Source organism: Fusarium tjaetaba (assembly GCF_013396195.1).
Source record: "Fusarium tjaetaba strain NRRL 66243 chromosome Unknown NRRL66243_c0000390, whole genome shotgun sequence".
NCBI lineage: Eukaryota > Fungi > Ascomycota > Sordariomycetes > Hypocreales > Nectriaceae > Fusarium > Fusarium tjaetaba.
Genome location: NW_023501586.1, coordinates 46,358 through 61,967, shown reverse-complemented (window position 1 = coordinate 61,967; position 15,610 = coordinate 46,358). Strand labels below are relative to the sequence as shown.

Below are 15,610 nucleotides of genomic sequence, written 5' to 3'. Positions count from 1 at the left end.
GGCTTCGTTTATCGAGTGAAGTCGCTCGTATCACAGATTGGCGCGGACATCTGGTCCCTCGTCAGGTTAGGCCACTTCAATGCCAAGTGTTCTGGTTTCCCATAAAACCTTCTTCCAGAGTGCGCTCCTCCAAGTTGCGTATGAAGTCCCTGTTGCCTCGACCACCCTGTTGCACGCGGCTACCTCTTCGACCTGCTGCCGTGCGGTTATCGATGCTGCCAGACGCCATGCTTTCTCCAGTGGGTGGATAGTATGCCGGGCTAGGCTGTAAACGAATCGGCTGACTGGGGTCGAGATGGCTAGCTACTCGTTGGATGGCAGCGGGGATACCGCTCTGCTGCTGCTCCATGGTTGAAGCCCGTTGGCGTGCTGGCCTCATACCACCTTGTTGATGCTGATACATGTTGGGCTGGGGCATTTGTGCATATTGCCCCTGAGGCATCTGCTGAGGCGGTTGGGACATGACCATTTGTCCATACTGCCCCTGTTGTTGTTGTTGCTGGCCGTATGCCGATGGCATATTGGCGTGGTTGCCTCCGGGAGAATACATTGAGTTGTTGCCGTACATCTGCGGTTGCGTGTGACCTTGAGGCGCGTACTGGTTGGCATAAGGGGTAGGAGCAGCTGAAGCAGCCTGTTGTTGTGCCTGGTGTTGTGCTTGATGTTGAGCTGCTGCCGCTTGAGCACGCTGCTTGCTAAGTGCCTCGGCCTGTTGCTGTTGCTGAGTGCCAGGTGCTGGAGACCTGTTCAGCGAGCTAGACTTCAGATTCATGGGTGGTATGAAAGGTCCAGTGAACTTCTGTTGTGTGATGAACGGATGAAGCTTGGCTTGCTGGGGAGACCACCTCTCGAGGGGGTTGATCGTAAGAAGGCCGCGGACAAAGTCAATGAACGCGATGCGGTTGTTCATTTCTGTCACGGTTAGCACGAGTGTACATGGCATTACTACCAGTTGGGGCCTTACCTCTATCTATCTCGCTCTGCTTCATGTTCTTCCTAGGCATGGGGTAGGACTTGATAATCTCGGGGAGGGTGTTGGCCTGGAAGTACTTCTTGCTAGGCTGTTCCTTGGTGCCACGCTCTCGGGCATATTGCTCCATGGGTTTAAGCTGGTATGTCCGTCTTCCGAACTCATCTTGTCGCTTTTCGAAAAAGTCGCCCGCCTGCTTGCCCATCTCGATCATCCAGTTCGGGGGGTTGCCCAACATTTCAACGATTCGCGAGACCTGATTATACTCAGAAGATCCTGGGAACAAGGGAAGTCCCAGGAACAGCTCCACCACAATGCATCCAAGGGACCACATATCGATGGCCGAAGAATAGGGGAGACCAAGTAAAACCTCGGGAGATCTGTAGAATCGAGATTGAATATAAGTATACACTGTTTGTCGCTCGTCGCAGGCTGAGCCGAAATCAATAATCTTGATGATGGGACTTTCGAGGTTCTTGAGAAGAATGTTCTCAGGCTTCAAATCGCAGTGTATCAGACGAGCCTTGTTAAGCAGTGCGAGACCGTTGAGAAGCTGTTGAGCAAACACGCGAACCAAAGTAGTGCTGAGTCCTCTAAACTGGTTCTGCTTGATAAGCTCGTAAAGATTGACGCTAAGGAGCTCAAAAACCAAGCAAAGATGTTGGCGATGAATGAAAGTGTCTTTAAGCCGCAACAAATGATGGTCGTCGTTCTTGTCAAGCTTCGTGTTGAGCTACTTTTTGTTAGTGTCAACTTTAAGGATGGAATTGATGATCGTACCAAATCGAGGACCGAAACCTCCATCATGCTCTGATTGAAGTAGGCAGTACGATTCTTGATGACCTTGACAGCCACTACTTCTTGCGTCTTGAGATTCTGACATTTCACGACTTGACCAAAAGTACCCTGCCCCAAAACATCCAGAATAAGGTAACGGTTTCTAGAGAGTATGTTAGAATTACAAGCCACATACTTCAATTTCTACACAACTTACTTGTGGCCGGCTTCTTCAGATCCAAGAATGTCGTTGACGTAGAGGATATAGTCGCTGTCTTCGTTGTCATAGCCATCGTTCTTGGTGCCCTTGCTGGGCTTGGTTAAGACTCTGCGAGGATTGCGCGACGACTCATATTTGAAGCTAGGATTACAGATGCGATACGTAGCAGGCAATTGAACAGTAAGAGCTTGGAGAGGCTAATCAGATCGTGAGCAAAATGGTCTCGAAAGCTATAGAGGTTGGAAAACATACACTGATGAAACCGCCCTCAGGGTTGGCGCGGCGGAACGGAGGCTGTGAATTGACCTTGGGCTGCAGATCTGCAGGCGAGGAGAGTTGCTTGAACTCGGGTACTGGGCCCCTTGTCACTTGCTGGGGCACAGGCCGTCTCGGAGACTTGGGGTCCAGGTTAAAAGCAGCATCGAGATTGCCGACAGCTGAAGAGGGATAATTTTCCTGGTGACTGGCAGACGCGTAAGGGTTGATAGGAGGAAGATGCTGGCCTTGCTGGTGTTGGCGGGCGCCGGGAAAATATGGAGATTGAGAATAATCAGACTGGCGTGTAGGCGACTGTCGCTGGGAGGTCGGGCTTGTGAATTGGCTGTTTGAGGCCGACTTGGGCGCGTAAGGTGAAGTGGGGGACAGGGCCTCCATGGGCGAGTATCGTTGAGCGACGGAAGAAGACTCTTGAGGTGAGTGAAGGTTGACGGGGCGGCTGCCCGACATGTGAGCTTGATGAAGGGGCCTCATGGGGTACTTGATACCAGCATGAGCATCATGAGCATCGTGCATAGCGACGTCACCGTTGCCGTCGCGCATCTGCGAAGGTGAGATTGGAGAGGCGGCTGAGTTGGGGTTACCAACAGGAGCAGAAGAAGGCGGAGCAGCAGCAGAATGGACGGGGGCGCCGCCGTGGAACTGGTCGTATTTGTATCCGCCTTGAGGCGGGGGCTGGTTGGTGTAGTCTCGAGGGGCTTGGGTATTGCCGTTGTGTCGTCTCGAGGAGCCAGGCGAGTTCGCGGAGGGATATTGCTGCCACTGAGGATCCATTGCGCTGACTGACTGGCTGCTGCGGAAGCTGAATCGAGCAGCTTAGGGCGACAGCGTCAGGTTGATCGCCGCGGTTAAGTAGAGATGGGCGGTGGTCAACAGTGAAATCGTTGTGGTGGAAATGGTTGTTGTCGCGAGTGGAGATGCGTAATGCGTGGTTATCGGGCGTAGACGATGATGTCGACAGTCGATGAGATCCCAGCAACGGGGGGGGAGGACGAAGGATGGGAGTGAGAAAAATGAGAGTAAGAGGAGAAGGGTCTGGATAGTGTAGTGTAGCGTCGAGTTGCTAGCTGCTAGCTACAATCCAATGCAGAGAACACAGAGAAAATGGATGGGATGTGATGGTTGGCTGGCAGCTGGTTGCTGGTTGGGCCGGGTGCAGTGTGCGCTCGCCGAGTTGGAGATATGGATAGATCGAGTTGGGTCTCGTTGCGCAGGTCCTGTCCTGTTCTGTCCTGTAAGAACGGGTTAGGCAGTATTGCGGTAGAACGGACTAACCCAGGCCGTCCTAATAGAACTAAGAGAAGCTACAGCGTGTGTATTGAGAAGAGCAACAATGGACACGCCAGGCTTTCAGAATATCGTGTCGTCGCCTCGTACCGTACCGTAAAGAGAGATGAGGGGGGCAGGACGTATTGGGCAGACAGTGGAGGCCCAAGCCAAGGCCCGGGGGTGGATATGAGCAGCCAGGCAGGTCAAGCAAAACAAGGTCAGTTAAAGTATCTGTAGATGGTAGGTATTGGTTCAGTGGAGGACTCAAGCGTTGAAGCGAGAATTAAGAAAGGTAAGGAAAATGAGGAGGAAGTTTGCTGTATAGGAAGGGATGCTCTAGATTCTAGTCTAAAGAGCGTTGATGAATGAAGCCATTCATTATATGGATGGTGAGTGGATGTGGGAGGGAGGTTGGGGGTTGAGGTCTCTCTCTGTGTCTGTATGTAGATGGATGCCAGAGAAATAAGAGAGGGCAAGAGTCAAGAAGGTTGCTATCACCTCTAATTCGATTGCAACAAGCCCACCCACCTCAGTTCGATATTAATTAGATCTCATTGACTACCTATTATCTTCTCAATTTTGAGTCAATTAAAATTCAGCAAATTTTACAAACACATGAAAGTCAGTTATATCAACAATGCCATGATTGCGCATGATTTGACTTTCATGCTGTTATCCTTGGTTGCTCACGTCAACACGAGGTACGAGCCAAGTTCAGACGTTGAAACATCCGCAGCAACGATATTGGATGCATCAAGTATCAGTGACTCAAGGATATAGACACAAAACTTTCGTTAGAGTGAAATAAAACAACTGAGAGCTGAGTCACGGAATTGCATTGGACCAAGTAAGTGCCTGTAGAAATCTTGTTGATCTTGACTCCTCTTTACTGACTCCCAAGTTTTTTCACTCGGCGGCTCTCGCCAGCCAACGGCGGCACAAAGTCAAAAAGAATGGAACCTAAGTCTACCAACCACTTTTACCACTACTGTACCAACCTTTAGGCACCCGACCCAAGGCACTGCAGGCCATACCTTTACAGTAGAATACCTAAGTACTCAGGTACAGGAGCCAAATGGAAACGTGCGGGCGAGATTTACGGCGCTTTGGGCTGATTTTCCAGTGTGCTCTACGGAGTAGTTAGCTGCTCTACCCTGCCACAACAACAGGGGGGTACGCCGCAGTGGACAGGTTGTGATGATCCCCCTCTATCAACTGTCAAATCACCACTGACTGACTTTTACTCAACGATGCACATTCTGCTGTTCTACGCGCAATCAGAGTTGATCCGATTTATAACGTGGCAAAGTAAGGGTACTTTGCAGCAATTTATCTTGTTGCCTCTGATCAGTGGGTTTGTTATGTATCAGCCTTTCTCTGCTATCCTCTGCTACGTACGTACGCACTCGAGTTTAGCTATGACTCTGTCTCTGACGCGAGCGACACACAACACATCCATAACTATACCCCGGAAATGGCCAGACCTCAAGGGATTGATGCGTACATCAGTCGGTCAGCTTACGACCTCAATTTCCCAATACAAATATATTCTCATTGGCAGTATCCTTGACTTGCCTTGGTACCTATGTATGTTATCATCATCAACATGGTTCTCTTATTCTACAGCCCAATATCCGTATCACTACCCATGCCATTGACGGATATTAGTTAGCCAATTAGTCCACCATGTCGAAAATGACGTCCTTTTCAGGGTCCTGAGGAGCTACCACGGAATAAAAATCAAGTTTCACATTCCAAACGGCACCCGGCCCTTCTCACCGTATGGTAGGACAACTCGGTAGCCTGTAAGTATCAAATCCTGGAGCCTCTTATGCTCCGTTTATTTCGTTGGCGTTTCATCCGTCCATCCATCCAATCTGAACCTACGTGTCTATTTACACCTTTACTGGGGTTCACTGGTGCCAAATATCTACAGTAACACGTAGACCCCGCTGTTGCTATGCAAGTTCATATGTAGAAACCTCACTTCTCAGCTTGGGCATCATTATCGAGGTGGGAACTTTGCAGACTGGCAACATCTCGGCTGGACGGTTCGATTGTGGTGTCACCCTACGTACGCCATTGTCCAATTGATCAGAGAAAGGCCGAGGGTACCACGACCGATAAGTGGGTGAGATTGTCCTATTGTTTTATTCATCCATTTCATCAACTGCCGCCATCTTGCCACCTAATTTTCTTCGAGAATCCGGTGCATCTCGAGTAACATTCGCCGACGCCCCCAACTTGCGTATCCCCGACATCTTCCACTTCCTCACCTTTTGTCATCAATCTTACAGAGTCGTCAAGTCGTTGTTCCATCATATCGTGCGCGAGAATTATTAATGAAAAAAGGAGAAAGAAGAAAAATGTCCCGTTAAGAAAGAAAAAGGTCGCCGCTAAATACATAGATGAGAATCCATGGAATGGAACTGCCAAACCCCCTCGCCAGCCACTGAAATATCAATCAGATGCTCCATGAGACACAAGAATGGATGAAACGCTCATGACGTCGTCAGATAGGGAAATTTGAATGCCAGACTGGCTCCTGACTTAATGCAACAAAGTCAAGGTAAAGAAATGTTGGTGGTATCCTAGAATTAGCGCTCGTACAGAGAGAGATAGAGATTGAGATTGAGAGAGATTTGAGAAACATGTGGCGCTCCCTGACTTTTATCGACGAAACAGGAATAGAAGAGAAGAGATGAGAAGAGAATAGAGAAATGCATACATCCCTCTTGTAAGCAAGAGAGGAAGATTGCCCCTTTCCCCCAATAACACGGAACGGGGGTATCACAGGCCTGAACTGTAATAATGCTTGAAGATACTGAGAAAAGAGCAATGGAAGCAACAGAATCAAGCACGAGAGAGAAATCCATAGAAACGTGAGGAAGAAGAAAGGGGAATCATGAAAAGCGGACAAAGAGAAACCCGACCCGGGCATGATCAAGTGGTAGACACCTCCGCCCTGATACCAACATGTCCAGCTTTCGTCCAGCTTTTTGGTTTGTCTTGCTCTGGTTTGGTTGTTGCCCCCTAGGCCTGATAACCACCAAAGCCATTGTTGAAGTTCTGTCCAGGGCGAGGCTGGGCCCATTCAGCATTGGGAGGCTGTTGGCCCCTGCCGTAGCCGCCCGCGCTTTGAGGAGCAGCATATCCCATAGGGGATCCAGCATAACCGGCCGGTGATCCCGTTTGTGGTCCACCATAGTTTCCAGGCTGTCCACCGTACTGGGCTAAGTCATTGTCAGCTACTACTACGATCAAAGTTTTGCTCACATTTAACTTACCACCATACTGAGGATAGTACGTAGGCGTGCCTGGGAAGCCAGGAGCTTGAGCGCTCTGTGGGCTGTAAGGCTGAGCAGGGTCAAAGGCTCCTTGAGCACTGGGTGTCTTGTCCTTGCCCCACTGTGGTCAATTGTCAGCTGGCATCTCTCAATCGCAACACGGGTAAAACATACACTGCACTTGAGGGGTCGTCCGTTAACGTTATACCCGTTCATCTGGCAGATCGCCATAGCCGCGTTCTCGTGAGTATCCATCTTAATGAAAGCAAAACCTCGATCGGCCTGGAATCGAGACTCGACAACGAAACCGAAGTTCTGGAACAGAGGAACCACGTCGTTGGGAGTCGTGTAAGGAGTAAGGTTGCCGACATAGACAGTTGTCTGCCAGCTGGGAGTTTGAGTCAGAATAACCTCGTAACTAGCGACGCCATGTGCTGGGAATTGGTGGTGCCCGTAAGGGGTGGTAGGCGTCATGCCCATCGCCTGCATAGCTTGCTGCTGGGCCATTGAAGGTTGGCCCTTCTGGTTGGCCCAGTTACATCGAATGGCTCGCGAGCCGAGCCACTCGCCGTCCATGGAGCTCAGAGCCTTTTCGGCCTCAGGGCGGTCGCGGAAGGCAACAAAACCGTAACCTCGAGATCGGCCAGTCTTCATATCCCACATGACACGAGCCTCTGAAACGGAACCAAAAGCAGAGAAAGCTTGAAGGAGGACCTCATCGTTGACTTCGTTGGATAAATCACCAACAAAGATGTGGAAATGATTCGATGTGTCCTCCTTGTTTGTAGTGTTCGACTGATAGGCCCAGTTGACTCGGATTTCCTAAGCTACGGTTAGCGGGCGACGTTCGAGATGTTGGAATTCGTTGAGGGTCAATGTACCGATTGGTGAACTCGCCGTCCATTGAGGGTCTGCATAGCACGCTCAGCGGCACCAGGGTCGTCATACTCGACAAAGCCATAGTTATAACCACGCGCCTGTGAAGCATTGTTAGCCCACCATACTACACCCACAAAATTTCTCAGGGTTGTAGCAAGACCTACATTCTTGTCGGGAATAATCTTGACGTTCTGAACATGACCCGTAGTCTCAAAGATCTGACGCAAGACTTCCTCGGTTACACGCTGGTCCAAACCACCAATGTAGAGGGCACGCTTGTTGGGCTCAGGGGCAGCACGACGGAAGCCACCTGCACTGGTAGGCGACAAGATGCCTCCTTGATCGGCAGCGGATCTGGGGGAGGTGATGGCAGTCGGGATCGGGTTGGTATTCTGAGGGATATGCAGAGGCGGAGGGGCCATAGGCTGTCCATTCTGGCCAGCTTCGAAGCCAGGGGCGCCAGCACCGGCCTGAGGGGGGGGAGGCAGCTGGCCTGGGTTGGAGGGCGTTCCAGAATCGGCCATGTTGTATGGTATCGTGTGTGGGGTGATGATCAAGAAGGATGAGTAACAGGAGGATAGGACGACAGAGCAGAGGTAGAAGAGGAATTGGAGGCTACCTATGAGCTGCGTTGTACTGAAGTCGGTCGGTCGAGGTGGAGAGTCGGCGGTCGGTGACAATATGTATCTGTACCTCCTAGCGTTTGACAGGACAGGGGTCCAACTGGACGAGTAGACAACCCGGAGCTAAGAGTGACACGGGTGGGCACAGGGAGAGGGAGAGAGGGGCCCGCGTCTGGGTCTGGTCTGACAACGGGGTCCAGACGAAAGCTTTGGGACTGGGGTGGGAGGTTGCAGTGGAAACTTGAACGTCTGAAATCTCCAAGAAGCGGTTGACGGCGACGCGAACGAAGGCCGCAAGCTTTCGGAGAGGAGCGGTCGAAATGTTGCGTGCGTGCGGTTTGGCACTGTAACACAGGAGCGGAACGAGACGGTGGCCTTGGCTTGATCGTGGCCGGTTGTGAGACGTGGGGGGGGGGGTTTAATTTGATGGAGATGAGAGCTGCTCGACAGGCTGAAAGAAGGCGTGCAGATGGTGTTTTCCCGTAGCCTGGCGCGCACGAGAATCGAAGACGGGTAAAGAGACGTAGAAAAGGCAGAGACCGACTCAAATAAGAGATAATAAGTTGAGAGCAACAAGAGAAGAGAGCTGACCGTGGTAGAGAAGCAGCGCAAGACGATGGTGGAAGTCGATGATATGAAAAGGAAATTGAACGGAGGAACCGAAAGGAACCGTAAAAGCCCAAAGGAAACCTGATACAAGGACCACTCCAACGAGATTATGACTACCTTATGAATGCTTGAGAGGAGAGAAGTAAAAGAAGCTGACGAGAAGCGGATGATGGAGGGGCATGCATAGCCTTACATATGAACGGGTATCGCCTTGTACCTCTCACTGCACAGTTCATCGTACAGTGAGTTAGGTAGTGAGTGAGGTAGGCAAGACACGCGGTGGTTGGTCGGTAGGGTACGGTACATACTGAGGTAAAGTAAGGTACTTGCTTTCCATGCCCTTACCGACTATCGAAGCCCAACAGACCATGCAGGTATATTGATCAGCGATTGGTTGTCTGTTGTTCTAGACGCCCGATTTGACCAAAGTGTCAGGGTTGAGAGTGAAGGAAGAGGGGAATGGCATGGAACCGAACAAACTGCATTCGACCTTGGAGAAGCGGGAAGAGAGTTTGCATGGGCTGAGCTGGGACATCAAGTAGCTTATGTATATCATGTCACATAAGTCAGCACATAGTTAGACTACGTATTTTGGCACAGGTTATCCTTATACCAAATGGTGAAGGGGAGTGCATGTCAATATAGGTGTAGGTGTACTTGACCCTCCAACTTGTCTCTGCTAGCGACCCATCTATTTACCCAACTTAATACCCGTTGGCATTATAGAGCGTTGGCATATTTCCCCGGAAGTGAATGCTTGAGGGATATAAATTTTATATAAAGATTGGGTGTCAAAGACAGACTTGGCTGGAGACCAAGAATAAAAGCAACGCTGAGCTTTGCAAAAGCCAGAGAGCATGATTGGGTGCATAGGTGTAAGTGGTTAAACTAGATACATCAACGGAGGGTGATAGCCCAGCCTAAGGTAGCCAGCCAGTCAGCCAGTACTCCAACGCTCAAACGACTCGGCCATATGGTTCGTACCAGAGTTTACCTGAGGTAGGTAAGGTACCTAGTTAAGAATTAAAATATGCGGAGCTACCAACTTTCAATGGTCAGTGAACCTCTTGGTTGGTTGCTCACTCACTGCTGTCCTGGTCAGTGAGTCCATCCAACTCAAAACCTTGGTGCACGTGATGTCGTCCCTGGACGCGCTTAACACTTAACTTAACCTGGGGCTGAACTGGACTGGGTCCAGCAAGGAGTACACCTCTTGGGCTCTCCCTCCCTCCCTCCCTGGCTTTGTTCAGCAACGACGATATCTGACCGTCCTTTGAAGCTGAACTTGCTTCTCATAGTTTACTTGAACGGCTTGGCCTCTCTCAGTATCTATCTACCAGAATACCAGAACTGTCGCCTGACACAGCCATGGCTTCCCAACCTCATCAGGAGCCGGACCCGCTCGATGTCTTGCAGAATATGGTCAACGATGTCGTAAGTTTCACCTCCATCCTTATAATGACTTGTCCAAATTTCTGACGCCTCACCCCAGCTGGTACATACTGGAAAGGCTCTCAGAGCTTCCCGCAAGGATGCCCAAGGGAGTACGCAGTCTACTCAGTCAACCCTCAAGTCCAAGTTGCCCGAGTCTATTGACGGTTTCCGGGAAGCCTTACACAAGCTCGAGTGGGATATTGTAAGTAGCCTCGAGCTCGCATCGCCTCAACGCCTCAAATCTCACATTTTCTCAGATCGATGCCAAGTCTGTTCTCATGCGTGATATCAAGCGTCTACAAGAACAGAAACAGCAGCAGAGCCAGCACATTCAACAGATTCAACCTACTCCTGTATCCCAACCCCCACAACCTCAACCTGTTGAATCTCAGTCCAAATCTCCCATGGTCATCGACCTTGAATCATCGCCTCCCCCTCCCCCTCAGGATCAGCATATGACAGAGATCAAGACCAACAAGCCAGTCGCCCCCTTTCCTGACATGGGCATGGGACTTCCCGATGTCGGCCAACCTATCAGTGTGCCGAATGATGAGCCCACCTCATCTGTAATTCCAAGTACTGGACCTGAACAAACCAACTCCAAGACAATTTCTCCTGCTGCACCGACTTCAGCTCCAGCTGCCACCGCTCCGATGGCCCCTATGCCGATCATGGAGCAAAAGCCCATGGACAGCCAAAACAATAACGTGACAGACCTTACTGGCGACGGGCCGCATTCAGAACTCAACTTTACAAATATGCAGTTCACGCTGGCTCCCACCAATAACGACTCGCAGAACCCTTCCAATTCTCAGGAGCCTTCTTTTGACCTTGCAACTTTTGCTCCCCCGGAGGGTAATGACGATATACTAGGTCTGGACGACATCCTGCCCGCCAACAACACTTCTCAGACAAATGGCACAAATGGCATCTCGCAATTGCCTGCTGGATCTGCTGATAACGCATCCAAGCAAGACCTGCCAATGGATACAGACAATATGGGAGCCTCACATGAAATGTCAACCAATAATTATGATTCTGTTTTTGATGACGAGATCTTCGGTGGTCTCGGCACAGGCGACGGTCTCGCCGATGGAACCGATGACATTACTTTTGAATCACTCATGAACGACCGGGACGATGACAACCTAAACTATGGCGAATTCGATGACACCTTTCTCCTCGAGAGCATATAGCGACGTTGCGCACAAAGCCGCTCCACACCAAAGATGCATTGTTTTTTTTTTCCTTCGCTCGCATACGGTTGTTGCGCACCTCGTCTACGAAACTCGGCCATCTCATTGGGACCCCAATACTCATTGGCCCGTAACTTATTAAGTTCATGCCAATATCACTTTGTTTTGGCCAATACCAAGACCAACGAGGAAAATCTGCATCAGCAGTTGTCAATATGGCACGGTCAAGGTAAACGATAATGTTTGTGTTAATCAAAGCTTGGCGTCTTTGATTTTTTATTTGATTTTCTTTTCGGCGTTTTGTAACGGTTCGGAATGCATCGGTAGACATGGACAGGTGTTTGGGTTTTGGTTTAAGCTCACAATGGCGTTCTCTACTCGAGAATATTGATTGAGTATGGCAGGTTTCTACAGGATGGTGCTAGGTACCATGGATATCATGTTTTATGTACACAACAAAATAGGAGGCTTTCGCTAAATGAACAGGCGCTGAAAAACATATACAACTCATCAAGAAGCTCCCACTCCCCTTTCCTTTCCTTTCTTCTCTTCTCTTCTATCAAGCAACATATTCGCCATGAACGATGACCAAGAAATACAAAGAAAACAGCGGGACCGCTGGCGCATGACAAAGAAAACCGACAAAGAAAACGTTGATCATCATGATTCATCTTGGGTGCGTTTGCACCATTGGGTCTCGTGAGGCCAAGATCCCGTGAAGTCTATTTTTGCGCCTAGGTCATGTGGTTGTCGCGGCAGCGCGAGCCTCAAGTTCGCGACGTTTAGCAAGTAAACTCTTGAAAGCGCCAATACAGCGAACAAGGGCATCTTCATCATGGGCGCAGAAGCGGTAGCTCTTTTCTTCAGTGATAACCTGAAGGCAATGCTTCTTGCTCTTGCTGAGAGGATCTATATCGACGACATTCACGACTGCGGAGAGCGGTAAGATCCACCGGGCTGTGTATTCGGACTCGTCCTTGTAGAGAATGAGGTTACGTGGGCGAAGGACAGCCCACATATCCTTCCACTGGCGCATGCCACGTCGGTGACGCAAGAGGTAGAGCCAGCCTTGCCATATGACACGGTCGGGGTCTTGCTCAACATTGGACACGCTTGTTTGGCTCGCGGATCGGATACCTTGACCTAATGGGCGAGTCGCTGGGGGTAGCTTGCTAGGCGATTGGACGGCCAAACTATCGTAGGACGAGTCCTGGGGTCGGAAAGCTTCATTGTCGGAAAGGTCGGAGTGAGATGCGAACTCCGCGCCCGATAGTCCCGAAGACTCTAGTATCGACGACCTTCTCCTACCCCCTGCCGAGGTGACATATCTGGGAGCAGATGATGCCATTGGTTCCGGAGAGCTGGAAAGGAAACGCTCATGTTCATTTGGTCGGTTGTTGCTGATAGAAACCGGCTTGATGCCATTGCCAGGCTGTTGAGACGCACGTGGGCTAGCAAGGAACATCTCGTCCTCCTCTTCATCGATACGCGCATCCCTTCGGATCAAGTCCATCCATTCCTGAGCATCTTGGGCGGAATTCGCTTGAAAGTGGTAGTTGCGAGACGGGGAAAAGAGGCCAAAGACATGCTCGCGCTTATGCTTGGGGTCTTTCAATTCGGCGACGGCTGTAAGCTCGGATAAGTAAAGCTGGTGTCGTAGTCGAGACTCGCTCTCGTTTTTGTATAAAGAGAGGGTGTTGGGTCGCAAGACAAGGTAGACAGGCTTCCATTTCTAGAAAGGAGTCAGTACTGGACAAGAGCCGGAAGCCGCGACGCCATGCTTCAACAAGGATAAGTGACAGCAGATGCTAACCTTTGTCTTTTGTGTACGCTTCTGGACATAGCCGCTCTTCAACACGCGGTCAAAGTCAAAACAACCGTCGTTGTTGACAGGAGAAAAGGCAGCCTCAAGGTGAGATTGGCTGCGAGGACGAGCAGAAACGTCGAGTTTGGTATCAAGAGAAGATGTATTGACCGGATGCGCGGCCCTTTCAACGAGAGTTCCGGCCATTGCTTACTATGTTTCGGCGAACGGTATAGAATTCGAGAATGATGATGGTGGTGGTGATGTCACGAACATTGACGGTTCGTGAAGGAGAAGCGGAAGCGTTCGATTCCAAGATTTGCGCGGCAATGAAATAATCGGACTAGTCTACCGGCAAAAGGGTCTGGAGGTTAATGGCAGACAGGAAGTCAAGGCCTCGTTGTAAAAATTGAGAAAACGATGGGCCTCTCGATTGTCGAAAGGCTGGTGGTTTACAAGCAGGGGTTGGAAACCAGGATATAATGCTTGTAGGAGAGTAGAAGGTTGTGGAAGTCGAGACGATGATGGGGTTTGCGGCCGTGGAACGTTGTGCTGATACAGAGTTTAGGTGGTGAGACTTGAGGAGATGAGTCTGGAACTGGTGGTGGCAGTGAAGTTTGTGGTTGTCGTGTTAGGTTGAATCGGATCGGATTGGATGTTGTTGATTGTTGTGATGAAATGCCGGATTATTTAGTTGGTAGTTATAGGGCATATGCTGTACGGAGTAGACGGTGGACAAGAATAAAGACAAAGAAGGAGGGACGAGAGATGATGGAATTATGAAAGAGTACAAGGTTCGAATGACGATTGAAAGGTATTCGCGGCTTTGGAAAGGACGGAGACAGAGAGAAAGGAGAAGAAAGGAAAAGGGTGTTTTGATTTGATCGGCAACGGAGAGGAACGAAGGTTGTCGCAGACCAGTCAAGAGGGGGATGGATAGAGTCAGTAACTAACAGGACACTAACTCAGAGCTAAGCAATAAGCCAAGTCGCAGATCTACAGGCCCGGTACTTTTTCGGTACAAGGCCCAACAAGCGAAACTGCCGCTAAATTGCAGTGACGGCTCAGGTATTTCTAGTTGAGTGCCAAGTATCGGGTGCCCTGCATGTTGAGTTTGCCCGTAGGCGTTTCAGGCGTTTTGAAGAAGCGATGTTGTCGAATCAGTTGGTGTTTCTTTGAGATGCACTGCTCGCGGCCAAAACAATGCGGCGTCAAAGGTTCACCTTAGTACATACATACCTGGGTAGGTAGGCACTAAGGTAAGTGGGTAGCTTTTGTTGTTGAACTGATAGAAAGAGAACATGTATAAACAAAGCGGTCAAAGAGGAGTCATGAAACGAACGTGTTACCGTTTGCCTGTTGGTATACTTACGTATACTACTAGATGACTTGAAAACGGACACCATCAACAGTCAATCAAGACCTTTTCGCATTCGGAATTGGACTTGATGAACCAAGGAATGAATGAGGGGTTCACTCTGATTAAGGTTCTTTTACCTGTTGATCCCTCTTCCTCCAGAACGGGATTACATCAGGTGGCGGAAGCATCATGGGAGGGTTCGAGACCCTTGAACAAATACGTATGTATGTATGTAGGTATGCACGCCTCGTAGAGAGTTTTAAGCCACCTACTAACCTATCAGTCTTACGTATCGCCTGACGTTACCACCCTCCATCACTATCACCAGGCAGAGAGATTGACTATTTGTGAAAGATGACAGTGGGCAGTGTCTCTTTGGTCATCTTGAGTGAATGATCAAATCGATAATTACTGGCTGTGCAAACAAGGCAGCTGAGTTGGAACCGTCCGCACATCCCGCAGCCGAAAACGATCACGAAAGTGGCTTATTCCTATTCTGTGACTGGCAGTGAATCTGACGATTTCAGCTCTTGCAGCTCTTTTTGTTGGGAGGTGGGTTTCTAGTCCTTTTCTTTTTTCGTGTCATGCGTCCATCATCATCATCAGCCCGCATATACAGCGTTTAGGCCAAGAACTGTCATCTCGATTGGTGACAAACTGCTCTAAACTGACTTGATATATCCGTAAATAAATAAATAATAGTAGAGGCCCGGCCCGGTCAGGCCAAGACCACCTGGTCGATCGCTTAATCTGATACAGGGCGCTTCGACAAGAGTCCACCATATGAGACGATGCCATGCCATGCTATGCTATATCATAATGCCCAGCGGCTAAGATATTGAGATTTAGAGGGTTTCATGCTATCTATTTATGTACGACAGGGCTCCCTCCTAGCCTCCCTCCTTG

The 15,610-nt window shown here is 49.8% G+C and overlaps 4 protein-coding genes across 4 annotated transcripts; 1 reads left to right on the top strand and 3 right to left on the bottom strand.

Annotated features, from left to right (window-relative positions):
- Nucleotides 1-76: 76 nt before the first annotated feature.
- On the bottom strand, nucleotides 77-3,017 carry FTJAE_13163 (CMGC DYRK YAK kinase; the record flags this gene model as incomplete). The annotated part of the gene is made up of 5 exons (XM_037346278.1): nucleotides 77-912; nucleotides 965-1,703; nucleotides 1,751-1,910; nucleotides 1,965-2,164; nucleotides 2,220-3,017. The coding sequence occupies 5 exons, from the start codon at nucleotides 3,015-3,017 to the stop codon at nucleotides 77-79; spliced, it is 2,733 nt and encodes a 910-aa protein (XP_037199819.1).
- Nucleotides 3,018-6,545: 3,528 nt separating this feature from the next.
- On the bottom strand, nucleotides 6,546-8,202 carry FTJAE_13162 (nuclear and cytoplasmic polyadenylated RNA-binding pub1; the record flags this gene model as incomplete). Its single annotated transcript, XM_037346277.1, has 5 exons — nucleotides 6,546-6,745; nucleotides 6,800-6,920; nucleotides 6,974-7,621; nucleotides 7,681-7,776; nucleotides 7,843-8,202. 5 exons carry the CDS (start codon nucleotides 8,200-8,202, stop codon nucleotides 6,546-6,548), a joined length of 1,425 nt encoding a protein of 474 aa, XP_037199818.1.
- A 2,076-nt stretch (nucleotides 8,203-10,278) lies between these two features.
- On the top strand, nucleotides 10,279-11,540 carry FTJAE_13161 (uncharacterized protein; the record flags this gene model as incomplete). Its single annotated transcript, XM_037346276.1, has 3 exons — nucleotides 10,279-10,344; nucleotides 10,403-10,546; nucleotides 10,602-11,540. The coding sequence occupies 3 exons, from the start codon at nucleotides 10,279-10,281 to the stop codon at nucleotides 11,538-11,540; spliced, it is 1,149 nt and encodes a 382-aa protein (XP_037199817.1).
- Nucleotides 11,541-12,279: 739 nt separating this feature from the next.
- On the bottom strand, nucleotides 12,280-13,551 carry FTJAE_13160 (ph domain protein; the record flags this gene model as incomplete). The annotated part of the gene is made up of 2 exons (XM_037346275.1): nucleotides 12,280-13,272; nucleotides 13,354-13,551. 2 exons carry the CDS (start codon nucleotides 13,549-13,551, stop codon nucleotides 12,280-12,282), a joined length of 1,191 nt encoding a protein of 396 aa, XP_037199816.1.
- Nucleotides 13,552-15,610: the final 2,059 nt, after the last annotated feature.